Source organism: Scardinius erythrophthalmus (genome assembly GCF_964197995.2).
Source record: "Scardinius erythrophthalmus genome assembly, chromosome: 5".
Taxonomy (NCBI): Eukaryota; Metazoa; Chordata; class Actinopteri; order Cypriniformes; family Leuciscidae; genus Scardinius; species Scardinius erythrophthalmus.
In genome coordinates, this window is record NC_138225.1 from 1493072 (window position 1) to 1511468 (window position 18397).

At 32.8% G+C, this 18397-nt stretch overlaps 2 protein-coding genes across 2 annotated transcripts in view; both read right to left on the bottom strand.

Moving 5' to 3' along the window:
• Positions 1-2791, bottom strand: part of rab35a (RAB35, member RAS oncogene family a) — a 36284-nt gene extending 33493 nt beyond the window's left edge. The window contains exons 1-3 of the mRNA XM_081364664.1: positions 2539-2791; positions 1748-1798; positions 817-940 (exon numbers count right to left, since the gene is read on the bottom strand). Coding sequence (XP_081220790.1) covers positions 817-940; positions 1748-1798; positions 2539-2590 — 227 coding nt within the window. The 5' untranslated portion in view covers positions 2591-2791. The remainder of the gene's footprint in view (positions 1-816; positions 941-1747; positions 1799-2538) is intronic.
• A 9733-nt stretch (positions 2792-12524) lies between these two features.
• gng10 (guanine nucleotide binding protein (G protein), gamma 10) lies at positions 12525-18123 on the bottom strand. The gene is made up of 3 exons (XM_081365461.1): positions 17957-18123; positions 16062-16194; positions 12525-12841 (listed from the first exon to the last, which is right to left on the bottom strand). Exons 1-2 carry the CDS (start codon positions 18107-18109, stop codon positions 16069-16071), a joined length of 279 nt encoding a protein of 92 aa, XP_081221587.1. The 5' UTR covers positions 18110-18123; the 3' UTR covers positions 12525-12841; positions 16062-16068.
• Between the last annotated feature and the right edge of the window lie 274 nt (positions 18124-18397).

Genomic DNA, 18397 nt, shown 5'->3' on the forward strand with positions numbered 1-18397 from the left:
ATGTAAATGAACATCTCATTAAGACTAATGCGACGCTGTTCTCAAAACTACATGTTTCACCGTGTCCAAGATTCCAGCGACAAATAGTTTGTCCACACTAGACGTGACGCGGCTGTGAGATGCGTCAAAATCAATCAAAACCCACAGCCAATCAGAACAGCGTGTGTGCGGGGTCCGACAATCAGAACAGCGTGTGGGCGGGGTCAGCCAATCAGAACAGCGAGTGGGCGGGGTCAGCCAATCAGAACAGCGAGTGGGCGGGGTCAGCCAATCAGAACAGCGTGTGGGCGGAGTCTCACGGCACCAGAGCGTAATCTCGACGGCACTCTCAAGACAATGGATAAGTCGCTACATAATCAAATTCACTAATATTACACCATTTAAACATTATTAAAAACACATAGGCTACTGAGTTACTAAAACAATCTTTGTCAAAGAATACACTTGTTTGTTCACAGTTTGAACGTTCTTGTTTCCATTTGTTTAATTTGAAGATCTGAGGTGAATTATCCACTGTTGCTTTTACAGCCTCAAAGCTGGAGCACTAAATGATATTCAGAGTCACATGACACGCTTTTAACATTAAATAAAGTACATAAACAGCACCTGAGATCATCATCGCCACACTTTGTGTTTGTTGTTCCAGCGCGACGTCGCAGAAAAATAGAAACCGTTTCTAAAACAGAATCATCGCGTGTCGCCGTCGCGGCTGGATAGGACACACACTGATTAACATGGAGAAGAACCTTATATCGCGCGTCGCGCCGCGTGTGGTTAGCACACGGTTTCAGAAAGCATCAGTTTAATGCGACTCACGTGGAGGTGATGGTCCTGAATCGCTCCTGTCCGGCTGTATCCCAAATCTGCAACTTGACTTTCTCCCCGTTTATTTCCACCGTGCGAATCTTGAAGTCCACGCCGATCGTGGTGATGTAGCTTCCTGCAACGACACAGAAATCAGCATAAAAATCACTAAATCATCCTGGAAATAAGCTCAATGCTGCTGATTATTTTGAGTAGGGCTGCACAATATATCGAAATGATCAAAATATAATATATATATAATGTATATTATCGCAACGGCTTGCAATAACTGGGGTCATGAATAAAAGACAAGCTCTCGGCTGAATAACTTTTGTAGCTTTAATAAGAATCAGGATATATTTAATTCATACAGTGAAAACTAATCAGTGTTTTATTTTTACATTTGATTATTGAGTTTGTGTTGTTAATAACCCTAATGTAGGATAACCTGAACCCCGAGGTTTACACTGATGTTAAAATAACACTAATTATATACAGTAAAACACTGATGTTCACTGTCAGAAGCTGTAGGGATGTTTTACTGTCACAATAAGAATGTGAAACGCATATGTAGGTTATATAATTTTAAATATATTTTAAAGGTAATTTAAGTTTATCTCATTTTTCTTCAATATCGTGCAGCCCTGATTTTTAGCATAACCCTCCATAAATCTGCATGCATCTCAATGGATATACTTATTTTTCATAGATTTGTAAGCTTTATTACTCGCTGTAACCTTTCTTACATTAACCAGCATTAAATTATGTAGAACAGCATGACCTACAGCAGTGTCCGTATGTGTGTGTGTGTGTGTGTGTGTGTGTGTGTGTGTGTGTGTGAGTGTGAGTGTGTTAGTAATCAGTTTTAGTGACAGTAATGTGGCTCTGTATCTTCTTTCACAGTTAATGTTTGTTAAAAGCACATGTGACGTGTTGATCCTACCCGAAAACGTGTTATCAGCGAATCTCAGGAGTAAACTGCTTTTGCCGACACCTGTGGACACACAGACATTAGAGTTCACAGCTTTACACCGAAAACATATTACATGACATTCATGAGCTCTTTCTGTGCTTTTATAGTGTGTGTGTGTGTGTGTGTGTGTGTGTGTGTGTGTGTGTGTGTGTGTGTGTGTGTGTGTGTGTGTGTGTGTGAGAGAGTGAGTGGAGTGAGTGTTTGTGTGTGAGAGAGAAAGTGTGAATGTGTGTGTGAGAGAGAGAATTGAATTGAGAGTGTGTGTGTGTGTGTGTGTGTGTGTGTGTGTGTGTGTGTGTAAGAGAGAAAGTGTGTGTGTGTGTGTGTGTGTGTGTGTGTGTGTGTGTGTCATTACATGCCAACATCTCAACATTAAGTAAAATAATGTCTCCTCATAAATCAAATGCTTAATATTTAACACCACATTTGATGTTCATACACACATTCTGCACATTCTGTCACATACACTTCAAATAATATGCTAATCAGTGTAACATATTCATATTCTACCTTATTAGATAATAAAAAATGAATTTCAGAACACACCCAGACTGAATGACTCTAAACTCAGTTGACAGGCCCATTACATCAGTTAAAGCAGAAACAATAACAATGTCATTTATAAGCTGTCAAATCACTCAAAGTCTGCATTACGTGTGTATCCAGCGCAAAAAGCCCGGGTTAGGTCGTTATAGTGAATGTAAATGTCGTTGTAAGCGACTGAGGCCTGTTTCCGTTTCTCATCCCCGCTGTTTCCTTACCGCTGTCCCCGATGATGAGCAGCTTGAAGAGGTAATCATAGTCCCGCGCCATGGCCCCCCGCACAACGAGCCCGCTCAGGACCCAAAACCCTCCTGCTCCTCCTCTCCCGGCGGAGAGGCTGTCGTATATGAGCTTTATCGTCTCCCCGGGTTATTTTGAGCGGTGTGTGTGAGTGTGTATGTGTGTGTGTTTCGGACGGAGACTCTCACACACCCATCAACACTCACGGCGGATCTGATGCCGCTGCTCGCAGCCGCTCAAACAAACCCCGCCCACTAGAACTCGCGATGACTCACTGCGCATGCGCACAAATCACAGCGGTAGTGCAGAAGATCCTCCAGCAGGGGGAGTTAAAGAGGCGTCTATATATACACTATTCAAACCAAAAATTATTCAGACACTAGATATCATTTTTTATATTTTTCTACTAGTGTGTGCACGATATTATAGTTCATTAATGTAAGTGAGGAGAGCAGAATAAAGTAAACTGTGACATATTATACCCAAATATTCTTCATACAGAGACTACCTGTGACATTTATAATACAGAAATGATTGGGACACTTTGAGCTGATCATGTTTTGCTGAAGTGTGTTGTCTTTAATTGCTAATGCTCTTTTTACACACAGACTGAACAAAATGAAGCATTGCTTGGTGATTGGTTGAGCTAAACTGGTATTATCTAATTGTGTAGTTAAATTTAACAGCTGTCAGATATTCAACATAATTCATGTGTGAGACAGTCTAACAGAAGGACGGACAAAACCAGTCAAATATCAACTGAGCTCTGCTCATATTTTATCACCATTTTCTAAACTATAGCGAATAAACTGATGATAATGTGAGAAATGTTGAAGAAATTTTGGTTTGACTGTATATAATATAATATACTGTATATATATAATTAGTGTTCAAAGGTGTCTAAATATTTTAGGGCCTCTATTTATCTAATATTGTAGTTTATTCATACTGATTTTTTTATTTATTTTTTGCATGCTACTTTTCAGTTAGCAGTATTATTCCAGATTTCCATTTATGCTATATTATACTCAGCAAAGTCACACTATATGCACAGTATACACTATTTATATACACAGTATTCAAATATTAGTGGATAATATTACTGTATATTGTGTGGTCTTGTTGCATATGTTATCTGTGGTTATCAATGCCTGGAGGAAATATTCTCTGAGGAAATACATATTAAAAATGCTTTTTTTATGCTTGCTCATGTGGAAAGAGAAAGAGACACCAAAGACTGACACTGAATCCTGCTATAAATGTTCATGATTGGGTTTATGGACAATTGTTTATAAAGAACCCTATTATTCACCATTAACAATGATTGATGAGCTGATGTACGTGTGTCACAACACAACCACACAAGATTTGCATTGTGGACCTGAGAAGGTGGACAATATTCAAATGCATAAATTTGGAAAGAACAAAGAAGCACAGCATAGGGATCTTATATAAACACTAATCTCCATATTCCCGGAGTGAAGCATGTAAAGCTGATCATGCTGGGTTCATTTAGAAAGATGTAGACATTTCCATGACTTTTACCTTTTCAGTGACTCTTCCAGGCATTTTGATCATTCCTGGTTGTTCATGATTGTGGAAACCTATGAAAGCTTTCAGTCACAGTCGCAAGTTATAAAGTCACAATTGTGTGATAAAAAGAATAGGCTGATATAGTCGCAATTGTGTGTTATAAAGTCATAACTGCAAGATATAAAGTCATAATTGTGAGTTATAAAGTCAGAATTGCAAGATATAAAGTCATAATTGTGAGTTATAAAGTTACAATTGCGTGATATAAAGTCAGAATTGCGAGTTAAAGTCATAATTGCCTGATATAGTCGCAATTTTGTGTTATAAAGTCACAATTTCGTGATATAAAGTCATAATTGCGAGATATAAAGTCGTAATTGCGAGATATAAAGTCGTAATTGTGAGTTATAAAGTCAGAATTGTGAGTTATAAAGTCAGAATCGCGTGATATAAAGTTACAATTGCGTGATATAAAGTCACAATTGCGAGTTAAAGTTAGAATAGCCTGATATAGTCGCAATTTTGTGTTATAAAGTCACATTTTCGTGATATAGTCACAATTTCGTGATATAAAGTCATAATTGCGAGATATAAAGTCGTAATTGCGAGATATAAAGTCGTAATTGTGAGTTATAAAGTCAGAATTGTGAGTTATAAAGTCAGAATCGCGTGATATAAAGTTACAATTGCGTGATATAAAGTCACAATTGCGAGTTAAAGTTAGAATAGCCTGATATAGTCGCAATTTTGTGATATAAAGTCACATTTTCGTGATATAAAGTCACAATTTCGTGATATAAAGTCATAATTGCAAGATATAAAGTCATAATTGCGAGATATAAAGTCATAATTGCGAGATATAAAGTTATAATTGCGAGATATAAAGTCATAATTGCGAGATATAAAGTCAGAATTGCGAGTTAAAGTCAGAATTGCGAGATATAAAGTCAGAATTGCGTGATATAAAGTCAGAATTGCGAGTTAAAGTCAGAATTGTGTAATATAAAGTCAGAATTGCGAGTTAAAGTCAGAATTGCCTGATATAGTCGCAATTTTGTGTTATAAAGTCACAATTTTGTGATATAAAGTCATAACTGCGAGATATAAAGTCGTAATTGTGAGATATAAAGTCATAATTGTGAGATATAAAGTTACAATTGCGTGATATAAAGTCAGAATTGCGAGTTAAAGTCAGAATTGCCTGATATAGTCGCAATTTCGTGATATAAAGTCACAATTTCGTGATATAAAGTCATAATTGCGAGATATAAAGTCGTAATTGCGAGATATAAAGTCATAATTGCGAGATATAAAGTCGTAATTGTGAGTTATAAAGTCAGAAATGTGAGTTATAAAGTCAGAATCGCGTGATATAAAGTTACAATTGCGTGATATAAAGTCACAATTGCGAGTTAAAGTTAGAATAGCCTGATATAGTCGCAATTTTGTGATATAAAGTCACATTTTCGTGATATAAAGTCACAATTTCGTGATATAAAGTCATAATTGCAAGATATAAAGTCATAATTGCGAGATATAAAGTCATAATTGCGAGATATAAAGTTATAATTGCGAGATATAAAGTCATAATTGCGAGATATAAAGTCAGAATTGCGAGTTAAAGTCAGAATTGCGAGATATAAAGTCAGAATTGCGTGATATAAAGTCAGAATTGCGAGTTAAAGTCAGAATTGTGTAATATAAAGTCAGAATTGCGAGTTAAAGTCAGAATTGCCTGATATAGTCGCAATTTTGTGTTATAAAGTCACAATTTTGTGATATAAAGTCATAACTGCGAGATATAAAGTCGTAATTGCGAGATATAAAGTCGTAATTGTGAGTTATAAAGTCAGAATTGTGAGTTATAAAGTCAGAATTGCAAGATATAAAGTCATAATTGTGAGATATAAAGTTACAATTGCGTGATATAAAGTCAGAATTGCGAGTTAAAGTCAGAATTGCCTGATATAGTCGCAATTTCGTGATATAAAGTCACAATTTCGTGATATAAAGTCATAATTGCGAGATATAAAGTCGTAATTGCGAGATATAAAGTCATAATTGCGAGATATAAAGTCGTAATTGTGAGTTATAAAGTCAGAAATGTGAGTTATAAAGTCAGAATCGCGTGATATAAAGTTACAATTGCGTGATATAAAGTCACAATTGCGAGTTAAAGTTAGAATAGCCTGATATAGTCGCAATTTTGTGATATAAAGTCACATTTTCGTGATATAAAGTCACAATTTCGTGATATAAAGTCATAATTGCAAGATATGAAGTCATAATTGCGAGATATAAAGTCATAATTGCGAGATATAAAGTTATAATTGCGAGATATAAAGTCATAATTGCGAGATATAAAGTCAGAATTGCGAGTTAAAGTCAGAATTGCGAGATATAAAGTCAGAATTGCGTGATATAAAGTCAGAATTGCGAGTTAAAGTCAGAATTGTGTAATATAAAGTCAGAATTGCGAGTTAAAGTCAGAATTGTGTAATATAAAGTCAGAATTGCGAGTTAAAGTCAGAATTGCCTGATATAGTCGCAATTTTGTGTTATAAAGTCTAGGGATGGGCGATACCACTTATTTTGTTTTCGATACGATACCGATACTTTCAAGGCCAGTATCGCCGATATCGATACCGATACCGATACCTCTAAACTGAATTTTTAAATTTGAAAATTTCTTAAATTATTGAATTACTAAGATTAAAATGGGTAATGATACCCACTTAACATTATATATTAAAGGTATTTTAACATTAAATATACGCCGTAATTAGAACTTATTAGATTATATTTTTATTTACACGTGATTACAATGTTTACTTGTAGTGGTAACCATGGAAATCTACAAAATATTATTGGCCTAGTTGAACTATGATCACTGTAATGTTAATTTCCATAAGGGACTGCCAGTGACCGGCTGTTGCACCCATAAAATGCAACCTTTTTATTCTGACAGTGAATGATTTATATTAAAATTAGTTACAGAATAGAACTATGAACTTTTAACATTCAAAAAACAATTTATTTGCACAAACTATGTAGGCTACAATTTAAATTAGTTTATTGTGAAATAGCTCAAACATGTGATGTTTTTCTGTCTTCTGTTAAGCATTGTTCTGGGCTGCGTTTCCCAAAAGCATCAATGGTTTCTTGTGATACTTTTGGGAAACACATCCCTGTTTGAATGCATTGTCGGCAGTGTGTGAACACTCTCTGTGATTGATTGCTTCTGACTTGCAGCATTTGCGTGTGTTCAGATAAGCAGGAAAATAGTTATACTACACAATTATTTGCTAAACATAGGTTATTCATCCATTTCAATGCATATTGTATGCATTAAACTTCTTGTCAAATAAACAAAATCACTGGTAAAAAAAAAAAAAACTGTAGTATCGATATTTTTATTTGAGTATCGATACTTTCGATACTCTACGTCAGTATCGATGTATCGATACTTTGTATCGATACGCCCATCCCTAATAAAGTCACAATTTTGTGATATAAAGTCATAACTGCGAGATATAAAGTCGTAATTGCGAGATATAAAGTCGTAATTGTGAGTTATAAAGTCAGAATTGTGAGTTATAAAGTCAGAATCGCGTGATATAAAGTTACAATTTTGTGATATAAAGTCACAATTGCGTGATATAAAGTCACAATTGCGAGTTAAAGTTAGAATAGCCTGATATAGTCACAATTTTGTGTTATAAAGTCACATTTTCGTGATATAAAGTCACAATTTCGTGATATAAAGTCACAATTTCGTGATATAAAGTCATAATTGCGAGATATAAAGTCATAATTGCGAGATATAAAGTCATAATTGCATGATATAAAGTTACAATTGCGTGATATAAAGTCACAATTGCGAGTTAAAGTTAGAATAGCCTGATATAGTCGCAATTGTGTGTTATGAAGTCACAATTTCGTGATACAGTCGTAATTGTGAGTTATAAAGTCGTAATTATGAGTTATAAAGTCACAATTGCATGTTATAAAGTCACAATTTCGTGATATAGTCACAATTGTAAGTTATAAAGTCACAATTGTGTTATAAAGTCACAATTTCGTGATATAAAGTCAGAATCGCGTGATATAAAGTCATAATTGCGAGTTAAAGTTAGAATATCCTGATATAGTCGCAATTTTGTGTTATAAAGTCACAATTTCGTGATATAAAGTCACAATTTCGTGATATAGTCATAATTGCGAGATATAAAGTCATACTTGTGAGTTATAAAGTCGTAATTATGAGTTATAAAGTCACAATTTCGTGATATAAAGTCGTAATTATGAGTTATAAAGTCACAATTTCGTGATATAAAGTCGTAATTGTGAGTTATAAAGTTACAATTTCGTGATATAAAGTCGTAATTGCGAGATATAAAGTCGTAATTGTGAGATATAAAGTTACAATTTCGTGATATAAAGTCGTAATTGCGAGATATAAAGTCGTAATTGTGAGTTATAGTCAGAATTATGAGTTATAAAGTCACAATTGCATGTTATAAAGTCACAATTTCGTGGTATAAAGTCAGAATTGTGTGTTATAAAGTCACAATTTCGTGATATAAAGTCGTAATTGTAAGTTATAAAGTTACAATTGCGAGATATAAAGTCATAATTGCGAGATATAAAGTCATAATTGCGAGATATAAAGTCATAATTGCGAGATATAAGGTCACATTTTCGTGATATAAAGTCACAATTTCGTGATATAAAGTCATAATTGCAAGATATAAAGTCATAATTGCGTGATATAAAGTCATAATTGCGTGATATAAAGTCAGAATTGCGAGTTATAAAGTCATAATTGCGAGATATAAAGTCATAATTGCGAGATATAAAGTCATAATTGCGAGATATAAGGTCATAATTGCGAGATATAAAGTCATAATTGCGAGATATAAGGTCACATTTTCGTGATATAAAGTCACAATTTCGTGATATAAAGTCATAATTGCAAGATATAAAGTCATAATTGCATGATATAAAGTTACAATTGCGTGATATAAAGTCACAATTGCGAGTTAAAGTTAGAATAGCCTGATATAGTCGCAATTGTGTGTTATGAAGTCACAACTTCGTGATACAGTCGTAATTGTGAGTTCTAAAGTCACAATTGCATGTTATAAAGTCACAATTTCATCATATAGTCACAATTGTGAGTTATAAAGTCACAATTTCGTGGTATAAAGTCAGAATTGTGTGTTATAAAGTCACAATTTCGTGATATAAAGTCGTAATTGTAAGTTATAAAGTTACAATTGCGAGATATAAAGTCATAATTGCGAGATATAAAGTCATAATTGCGAGATATAAAGTCATAATTGCGAGATATAAGGTCACATTTTCGTGATATAAAGTCACAATTTCGTGATATAAAGTCATAATTGCAAGATATAAAGTCATAATTGCGTGATATAAAGTCATAATTGCGTGATATAAAGTCAGAATTGTGAGTTATAAAGTCATAATTGCGAGATATAAAGTCATAATTGCGAGATATAAAGTCATAATTGCGAGATATAAGGTCATAATTGCGAGATATAAAGTCATAATTGCGAGATATAAGGTCACATTTTCGTGATATAAAGTCACAATTTCGTGATATAAAGTCATAATTGCAAGATATAAAGTCATAATTGCATGATATAAAGTTACAATTGCGTGATATAAAGTCACAATTGCGAGTTAAAGTTAGAATAGCCTGATATAGTCGCAATTGTGTGTTATGAAGTCACAACTTCGTGATACAGTCGTAATTGTGAGTTCTAAAGTCACAATTGCATGTTATAAAGTCACAATTTCATCATATAGTCACAATTGTGAGTTATAAAGTCACAATTGAGTGATATAAAGTCATAATTGCGAGTTAAAGTTAGAATAGCCTGACATAGTCGCAATTTTGTGTTATAAAGTCACAATTTCGTGATATAAAGTCACAATTTCGTGATATAAAGTCATAATTGCGAGATATAAAGTCATACTTGTGAGTTATAAAGTCGTAATTATGAGTGATAAAGTCACAATTGCGTGTTATAAAGTCACAATTTCGTGATAGTCACAATTGTGAGTTATAGTCATAATTGCGAGATATAAAGTCACAATTTCGTGATATAAAGTCGTAATTGTGAGTTATAAAGTTACAATTGCGTGATATAAGGTCATAATTGCGAGATATAAAGTCATAATTGCGAGATATAAGGTCACATTTTCGTGATATAAAGTCACAATTTCGTGATATAAAGTCATAATTGCATGATATAAAGTTACAATTGCGTGATATAAAGTCACAATTGCGAGTTAAAGTTAGAATAGCCTGATATAGTCGCAATTGTGTGTTATGAAGTCACAACTTCGTGATACAGTCGTAATTGTGAGTTCTAAAGTCACAATTGCATGTTATAAAGTCACAATTTCATCATATAGTCACAATTGTGAGTTATAAAGTCACAATTGAGTGATATAAAGTCATAATTGCGAGTTAAAGTTAGAATAGCCTGACATAGTCGCAATTTTGTGTTATAAAGTCACAATTTCGTGATATAAAGTCACAATTTCGTGATATAAAGTCATAATTGCGAGATATAAAGTCATACTTGTGAGTTATAAAGTCGTAATTATGAGTGATAAAGTCACAATTGCGTGTTATAAAGTCACAATTTCGTGATAGTCACAATTGTGAGTTATAGTCATAATTGCGAGATATAAAGTCACAATTTCGTGATATAAAGTCGTAATTGTGAGTTATAAAGTTACAATTGCGTGATATAAAGTCATAATTGCGAGTTAAAGTTAGAATAGCCTGATATAGTCATAATTGCGAGATATAAAATCATAATTGTGAGTTATAAAGTCGTAATTATGAGTTATAAAGTCACAATTTCGTGATATAGTCACAATTGTGAGTTATAAAGTCAGAATTGCGAGATATAAAGTCAGAATTGCGAGATATAAAGTCAGAATTGCGAGTTATAAAGTCACAATTTCGTGATATAAAGTCGTAATTGTGAGTTATAAAGTTGCAATTGCGTGATATAAAGTCATAATTGCGAGTTAAAGTTAGAATATCCTGATATAGTCATAATTGTGAGTTATAAAGTCGTAATTATGAGTTATAAAGTCACAATTTCGTGATATAGTCACAATTGTGAGTTATAAAGTCAGAATTGTGAGTTATAAAGTCACAATTTCGTGATATAAAGTCAGAATTGTGTGTTATAAAGTCAGTTGTACAGTTAATGAGTGGCATGAAGGGTCACAGAAGACATAATTGTTACAGAAGTCATTTTGTGTCCACCCAGATCGACTGATTATCACCAGAGCAACAGGGTATTTTCATGCATTCAGTTCATTAATTTCCCCTGGAGAGAAAAGCATCGAGTCTATCCTCTCCTTCTCAGAACGTCTCCAGAACTCAGATCAGACCTCATCTACAGAACCACAACTCAAGCGGAAGCCTGCGCTAAATGAGCCTGTGAACAGCATCTCCTGCACAGAGAGTTCGCAGGCCTCGCTGGATCTGTCACGTGCAGAGAGTCAGACCTGATTAAAACTGTGAAAATGTAACATTATAAATGTGCAAAATACATACATGTACATTTATTTTGACATTTTATACTATTTACACTGAAAAAAATGATTCGTTGAATTTAATAAAAAAAAATTATGGTAAGTGGTTGCACACAATTGATTTAAGCTACATTTAAACAAATGCATTAAGTTGAACTAAAATTTAATAAGTTCAACTTAATACATTTGTTTAAATGTAGCTAAAATCAATTGTGTGCAACCACTTACCATAAATTTTTTTTATTAAATTCAACGAATCATTTTTTTCAGTGAGTGTATCTGAATAAAATTTAATTTATTTATTTAGTTTTGTCTAATTTATTTACAAAAATCAAGTTATTTATTTTAGTTATTTATTTATATATTTTAATTAAATGTTTTTATTTATGTGGCTGCAAATATTATTTATTTAATTACGTTATTTTAATCAAACGTATTAATTATATTTATTTATTTTATTTAAATACAATTGTACGTTTTTATTTTTTACACTGCATTTCTATTTATTTAAATCAAATTGTATTTATTTATTTAGTTTTATCAACTGTATTTATTTTATTTTTATTTTATTTATTTTTATTTTTGTAGTTATTTAAATCAAATTTTATTTATTTATTTGAATGAATTTTTTTTTATTTTTTTTATTAAATTAAAGTTTTTTTATTTGACTTTAATTAAAGGTTAGAATTTTGTGAATATTTTGAATGAAAGACTAAGAGGAGAAATGACAAAAACAAATTTTGCTCATATTTACCAGTGTTTGTGGAGCCACTGTATAGAGGTTTGTGCTTCTAATTCTGCATGTTAATTTAATATACTTTGACTCGCCAAGACTTGTATTTTTAAACAAAATATTTATTTATTTTCTTTTCAATCAACAGTTTTTTTCATTGATCAGACAAATCACAATACTTAACGCACTTAATTTGACAAAAACAACACAATCTCTCTAATTCTTTTGGAATAATTAAATGATTATGTTACATTAATGAAAATTAAAAAGATAAATCCATTCATACAATTCAATGCTTCAGTTTCATATAATTGGCACAATATAAAAACCAAAAGAAATTTGTAGTCATGAACATTCTCAGACTTGCACAATATTTCTCATGATGTTGCACTTCTATAACATTAAAATCAGCCTCTGCCTCTTCCCTCCTGTGAAAGAAAGACGAATAAATATGAGAAATCAATACATAAAAAATCGTATGATAGTCAAAATTATGAGATAAAAAGTCAAAATTATGGCATAAATCATAGTGACATGTTATAATTATGATAGTCAAAATTATGAAATAAAGTTGGAAGTATGAGATAAAAAAAATTAATTATGACATACTAAGCAATAATGACATAAGAGATATTTATGACCTACCAAGTCGTTATTATTATAAAGTCTAAATTATGGGATAAAAAGTCAAAAGTATGGCATAAATCATAGTGACGTTATAATTATGATAGTCAAAATTATGAAATAAAGTTGAGAGTATGAGATAAAAATGTTAAATTATGACATACTACGTCATAACAAGCGATAATTATGACATACCAAGACATAATTATGATAGTCAAAATTATGAGATAAAGTCGAAATTATGAGATAAAAATTGTAAATAATGAAATACTAAGTCATAATGGCGTAAGCGATAATTATGACATAACAAGACGTAACTATGTTTAGGGTAACAACAAAAAAAGCATCATAAAATATCAATAACTAGTGGATATGACTCTGGATAGGATATGTTCATGGCCATTATGAACAGTATGGAAAAGAGATGCATGAATATTTGGAGGCGAGCTTCGGGATATTTAAAATTGATGGAAAACTATATCAGCTTTTTAAAATCTATTTTTGCAAAATCTCTAAAACAAAATTTTTGTTTACCTTTAAAAAAATGCAAAGTGTTAAATGAATAAAAAGGGTTTTGTCCAGGGATTGAACACAGCCTAAAAACATGTGTTTCAGGGATAAAGGATTTTGTTGACATGTTGATGGGTTTAAAAAGTGCTAAAAATCACCTCTCCCAACATTGGGACTGATTTTATGGAGTTTGAGAGAGTTAATAACTTTAATGTTTGTGTGACCGACTCTTTTTCCTCTGTTCCACATTCAGTACTTGCAGTTTGCTGACTAAATCTGCAGAAAAGACAGACATGTTACGACACATCTCGTCCAAAGCTAAGTTTAGCATCGAGCCACAGAGGAGGAACTCATGCTAGTCAAGAGCAGAAGTTTCCAGTCGAGACTAATATCAACTCATACTTTCCTTAAGTCACATTTGAGCCACAATAAAACGTGTGTGTTATATAAGAACACAATGCATATTACATAACGCACAATACAGAATGCACAGAGTGAAATGCATAAGTCCACTATCTCAGGACTTCCTCGACACGCGTGTAAACTGAACTTCCTGTTGATGTAAAAGCAAGACTTCCCAAACACGGAGCCGGATGCAAGCCCAGCGCTCCGGGATAAAAATAATAATATCCCACACAGCTGCGTATGACTATGGAGGATCTCTGGGCTAAATTACTGCATATTTAAACAGAGAGAAGCTGCAGGACAAATACATATATTGACAACATCTACATGAATCCAGAGACTATATGTAACGTTTTTTTTCTGTAACATGATAAAAAGTAAAAAGTTATGCCATAAAAAGTCGTATGATGGTCGAAATTACGAAGTCATAATTATGATAATGTCAAAATTATGACATTCTAAGTCATAATGACATAAGTATTAATAATGAGACAAAAAGTCGTAATTATGACAGAAGTCATAATTACGACATACCAAGCCATTATTATGATTAACTTGAAATTATGAGATAAAAAGTCGTAATTATGACATACCAAGACGTAATTATGATAAAGTCAAAATTATTAAATAAAAAGTCAAAATTATGACATAATAAGCCATAATTATGACATATTAAGTCATAATGACACAAGTCTTAATAATGAGATAAAAAGTCGAAATTATGACACGTCATAATTACGACATATTAAGACATAATTATGATAAACTTGAAATGATGAGATAAAAAGTCGAAATTATGAGATACTAAGCCATAATTATGATTAACTTGAAATTATGATATAAAAAGTCAAAAATGATGACATAATAAGCCATAATTATGACATACTAAGTCATAATAACATAAGTCATAATAATGAGAAAAAATTAAAACAGTCATAATTGACATACTAAGTCATAATGATGAGTCATAATAATGAAATAAAAAGACAAAATTATGACATACTGTACTTAGTCATAATTATGAGATTAATCTTGAGCTACATTATGAAAGTGAATAGCAGACACAGCAATGCCGGTATAATCCATTAAATATCCATTAAATGCCAATATCCATTAAACATGAAAGTATGACGCAATTATTTAAGACATTTCTGAAACCTTTTTGGCATAAAGGCTCTTTAACATTGAGTCCGAACCCTAGAGTTCAATATCGAACCACTTGGTGAACCATGATTGGTTCATTTGCCCCACCTGTCCTCCCTCGTTACCTGCCTTGTTTGCTCCCTATTTATTCTCCCTGTGTTTGTAGTCCTGTGTTGGTTCGTTGTTGTTTGGATGTCATTTGTACATGGTATGTTGTCAAGTCAAGTCAAGTCATCCCCCTCGGGGTAGTTTTTGTTTTATTTTTATTATTAAAATAAAGCCCATCAACTCTGCATCTGAGTCCTCGCTCCTTTCATTATTTTGAAATTATGAGATAAAAGGTCAAAATTATGAGATAAAAATGTGAAATTATGAGATAAAAGGTCGAAATTATGAGATAAAAATTTTAAATTGACATGCTAAGTCATAATGACATAAGTGATAATTATGACATACCAAGTCGTAATTATGATAAAGTCGAAATTATGAGATAAAAATTTGAAATTGACATGCTAAGTCATAATGACATAAGTGATAATTATGACATACCAAGTCGTAATTATGATAAAGTCGAAATTATGAGATAAAAATTTTAAATTGACATTCTAAGTCATAATGACACAAGTGATAATTATGACATACCAGGTCGTTATTATGATAAAGTCGAAATTATGAGATAAAAATTTGAAATTGACATTCTAAGTCATAACAACACAAGTGATAATTATGACATACCAGGTCGTTATTATGATAAAGTCGAAATTATGAGATAAAAAGTCAAAATGATGTCATACTAAGCCATGTATAGTATATAGAAACTTTTTGGTATAAAGCGTCTTTAAAATTGATTTTGAACCCTAGAGTTATAGAACCTCACTGATTGCTCATGATGTCTCTTGAATCATATCTCTGTCCTGCCCGTTGTGTCCCGGTGTTGATGTGAATCTGCTTGTGTGTGTGGTCTACCTTGAGTCTACAGAAGTGTGCATGAACGAGGTTCTCTGAACGGGTTACTGGCCGCCGGTACTCCCACCAGTAGCGAATCTTTACTGGCGTTCTGGAGGCAAAACTGCTGGAGATCCGCAGCCGCCTGAGAAACCTGCATCACAAACACACACAGATCGAACTGTACATTAGAAATCATCACAACGAACCCATGTGTGATGCAGGCTGGGTCATGTCTTCTTTGAGTTTGTCATGCTTTGGTAAATGTCAAAGTCCCCCTGTGGTGAAACTCAAGTGTTTAATGTTGTTTATATGTGTAAATTCATGAGTCGACAGCATTGCTGAGTATTTTCTCTTTAAAACTGCAGTGAACCAAAGACAGTCTCAAAAACGCCCGTTTCCCGCGTCACATGTGGGCGGGGCTTTTCTCCACTGACTTTCTATGATGTTCAAGCGTTTCTAAGGATGCTGATTTGACTCTGAGATGATGAACGGGAACGTGGTTTGTGTAACATAACCTAAGCTACACATTAACACATTAATTTGCATATTCATGAAGCCACGTATACTAAATGAAGCACGAGTGTAGAGTTACAGTTAAGCTATTTTAAGGCATGAAGAAATTATTTTCACAGGAAAAAAACCGTGTAATTTTGATTATTAAAGATGAGTTTTAAGGGATTAAATTATTGACTGCAGGGGGACTTTAATTATGACATTAGTTGTAATTATTATAAAGTCGAAATTATGAGATAAAAACTTTAAAATATGACAAACTATGTTATAATGACATAAGGCATAATTATGAGATAAACATTTAAAATTGAGATAAAAAGTCAAAATTATGACATACTAAGTCATAATGGCATAATAAGTCATAATTATTAGATTAAAAAGTCGATATTGGGATGAAAAGTCAGAATTATGACATAATATATAATTATAAGTCATAATTATGAGATAAAAGTCAAAATTATGTCATAGTCATATTTATGAGATAAAAAAAGTCGAAATTATGTCAGTCATACTGAGATAAAAAGTTGAAATTATGTCATAATTCTGAATGTCATAATTTCGACTATTTAGTATGTCATAACTACGATTTACCAAAGACCAACCTGTCCATGTCTAATTTGACTTGATATTTCCACATGACAGATGAATTTGTGTCAAATACTGGAGAGTTTGATGGACACACAACCTTTGACATCAACAACTAAAGATATCGAAAGAGTTTTCAACTCTTTTTAAAGGTTGTCAAGATTATGTGCATTTGACCATATTATTTGCTATTTGTGCCTGTGATCCATCAGAAGAGACTCGTTGTTTGGGGGATGAATGATAACTGGTGAATCATCTCAGAATAAAAAAGGCTTAATAAAGTCTTTCTACAGCTTTTCTGCTCCATGTCGTCATTTCAAATGTTTCCTCTATTGCAAAAAAAGTGGGAAAAACATTTCATTTGTCACGCAATGACCACCATAACTGTTCTGTTTCTGTTCAGAAATGTCAATGTTTCTCTTTATTATATCATATTAGTTTCTGTCTGTTTTTTTTATTAGTATTATTTTTAGGGATACACACATAAATTGGTGACCATATTAGTATCTGCCATAGCTATCTTTTGTCATATTGTCATGAAATTATCACATCTACACAGTTCTGCTCGTTTTGAATGCTAAGGAAAAACATTGAAACAACATTATATTATTAATACTAGACAAACAAACACCGTTGAGAGCAGCGATGTAATGATGTGGTTATTCATCTCATATGCTGCCAATATAAACAAACATACATACTAGAGACAACATTAGAATTAAAAGACTGTTTTATATGAAATAAACTAAAATTTGTTTTGAGACCGTGTCGTATATTGTACACTTAATAAACTGAAGAGATGTCCAGTTACTTACTTTGATTCTCTCCACGCTGGCTTCAAGTTTGAGCTGCTCAACAGTCCGTCTCATGGTTGTGAGGGTTGAGTTTGAAGACATGATTATGATTATGATTATGATTATGATTCCTATCAGGACAGATGAAGAGAAGATGAGCGTGAGATGTTTCATGTGTGACTCGTGAGTGAACTGAGCAGAACGACCGTTTATTTCCAGTCAGAGAGCGCTGAGTGGGCGTGTCTAACGGCGTGGCTCTGGGCGCGGTTATGGGCGTGTCTGTGGGCGGGGCCTTGAGCGCGGCATGAGCAGTGTTTAAATATAGAGATATTTGCCACAAAATTATAATTTCAGATAATTTTAGAAAATGCACTGGCCATAAATATATCTCACCAGCCCTACCATGTATTTTGCATGCCAACAAAAAAATCATGCTTAGCCATAGACCATTCCAAAACATCG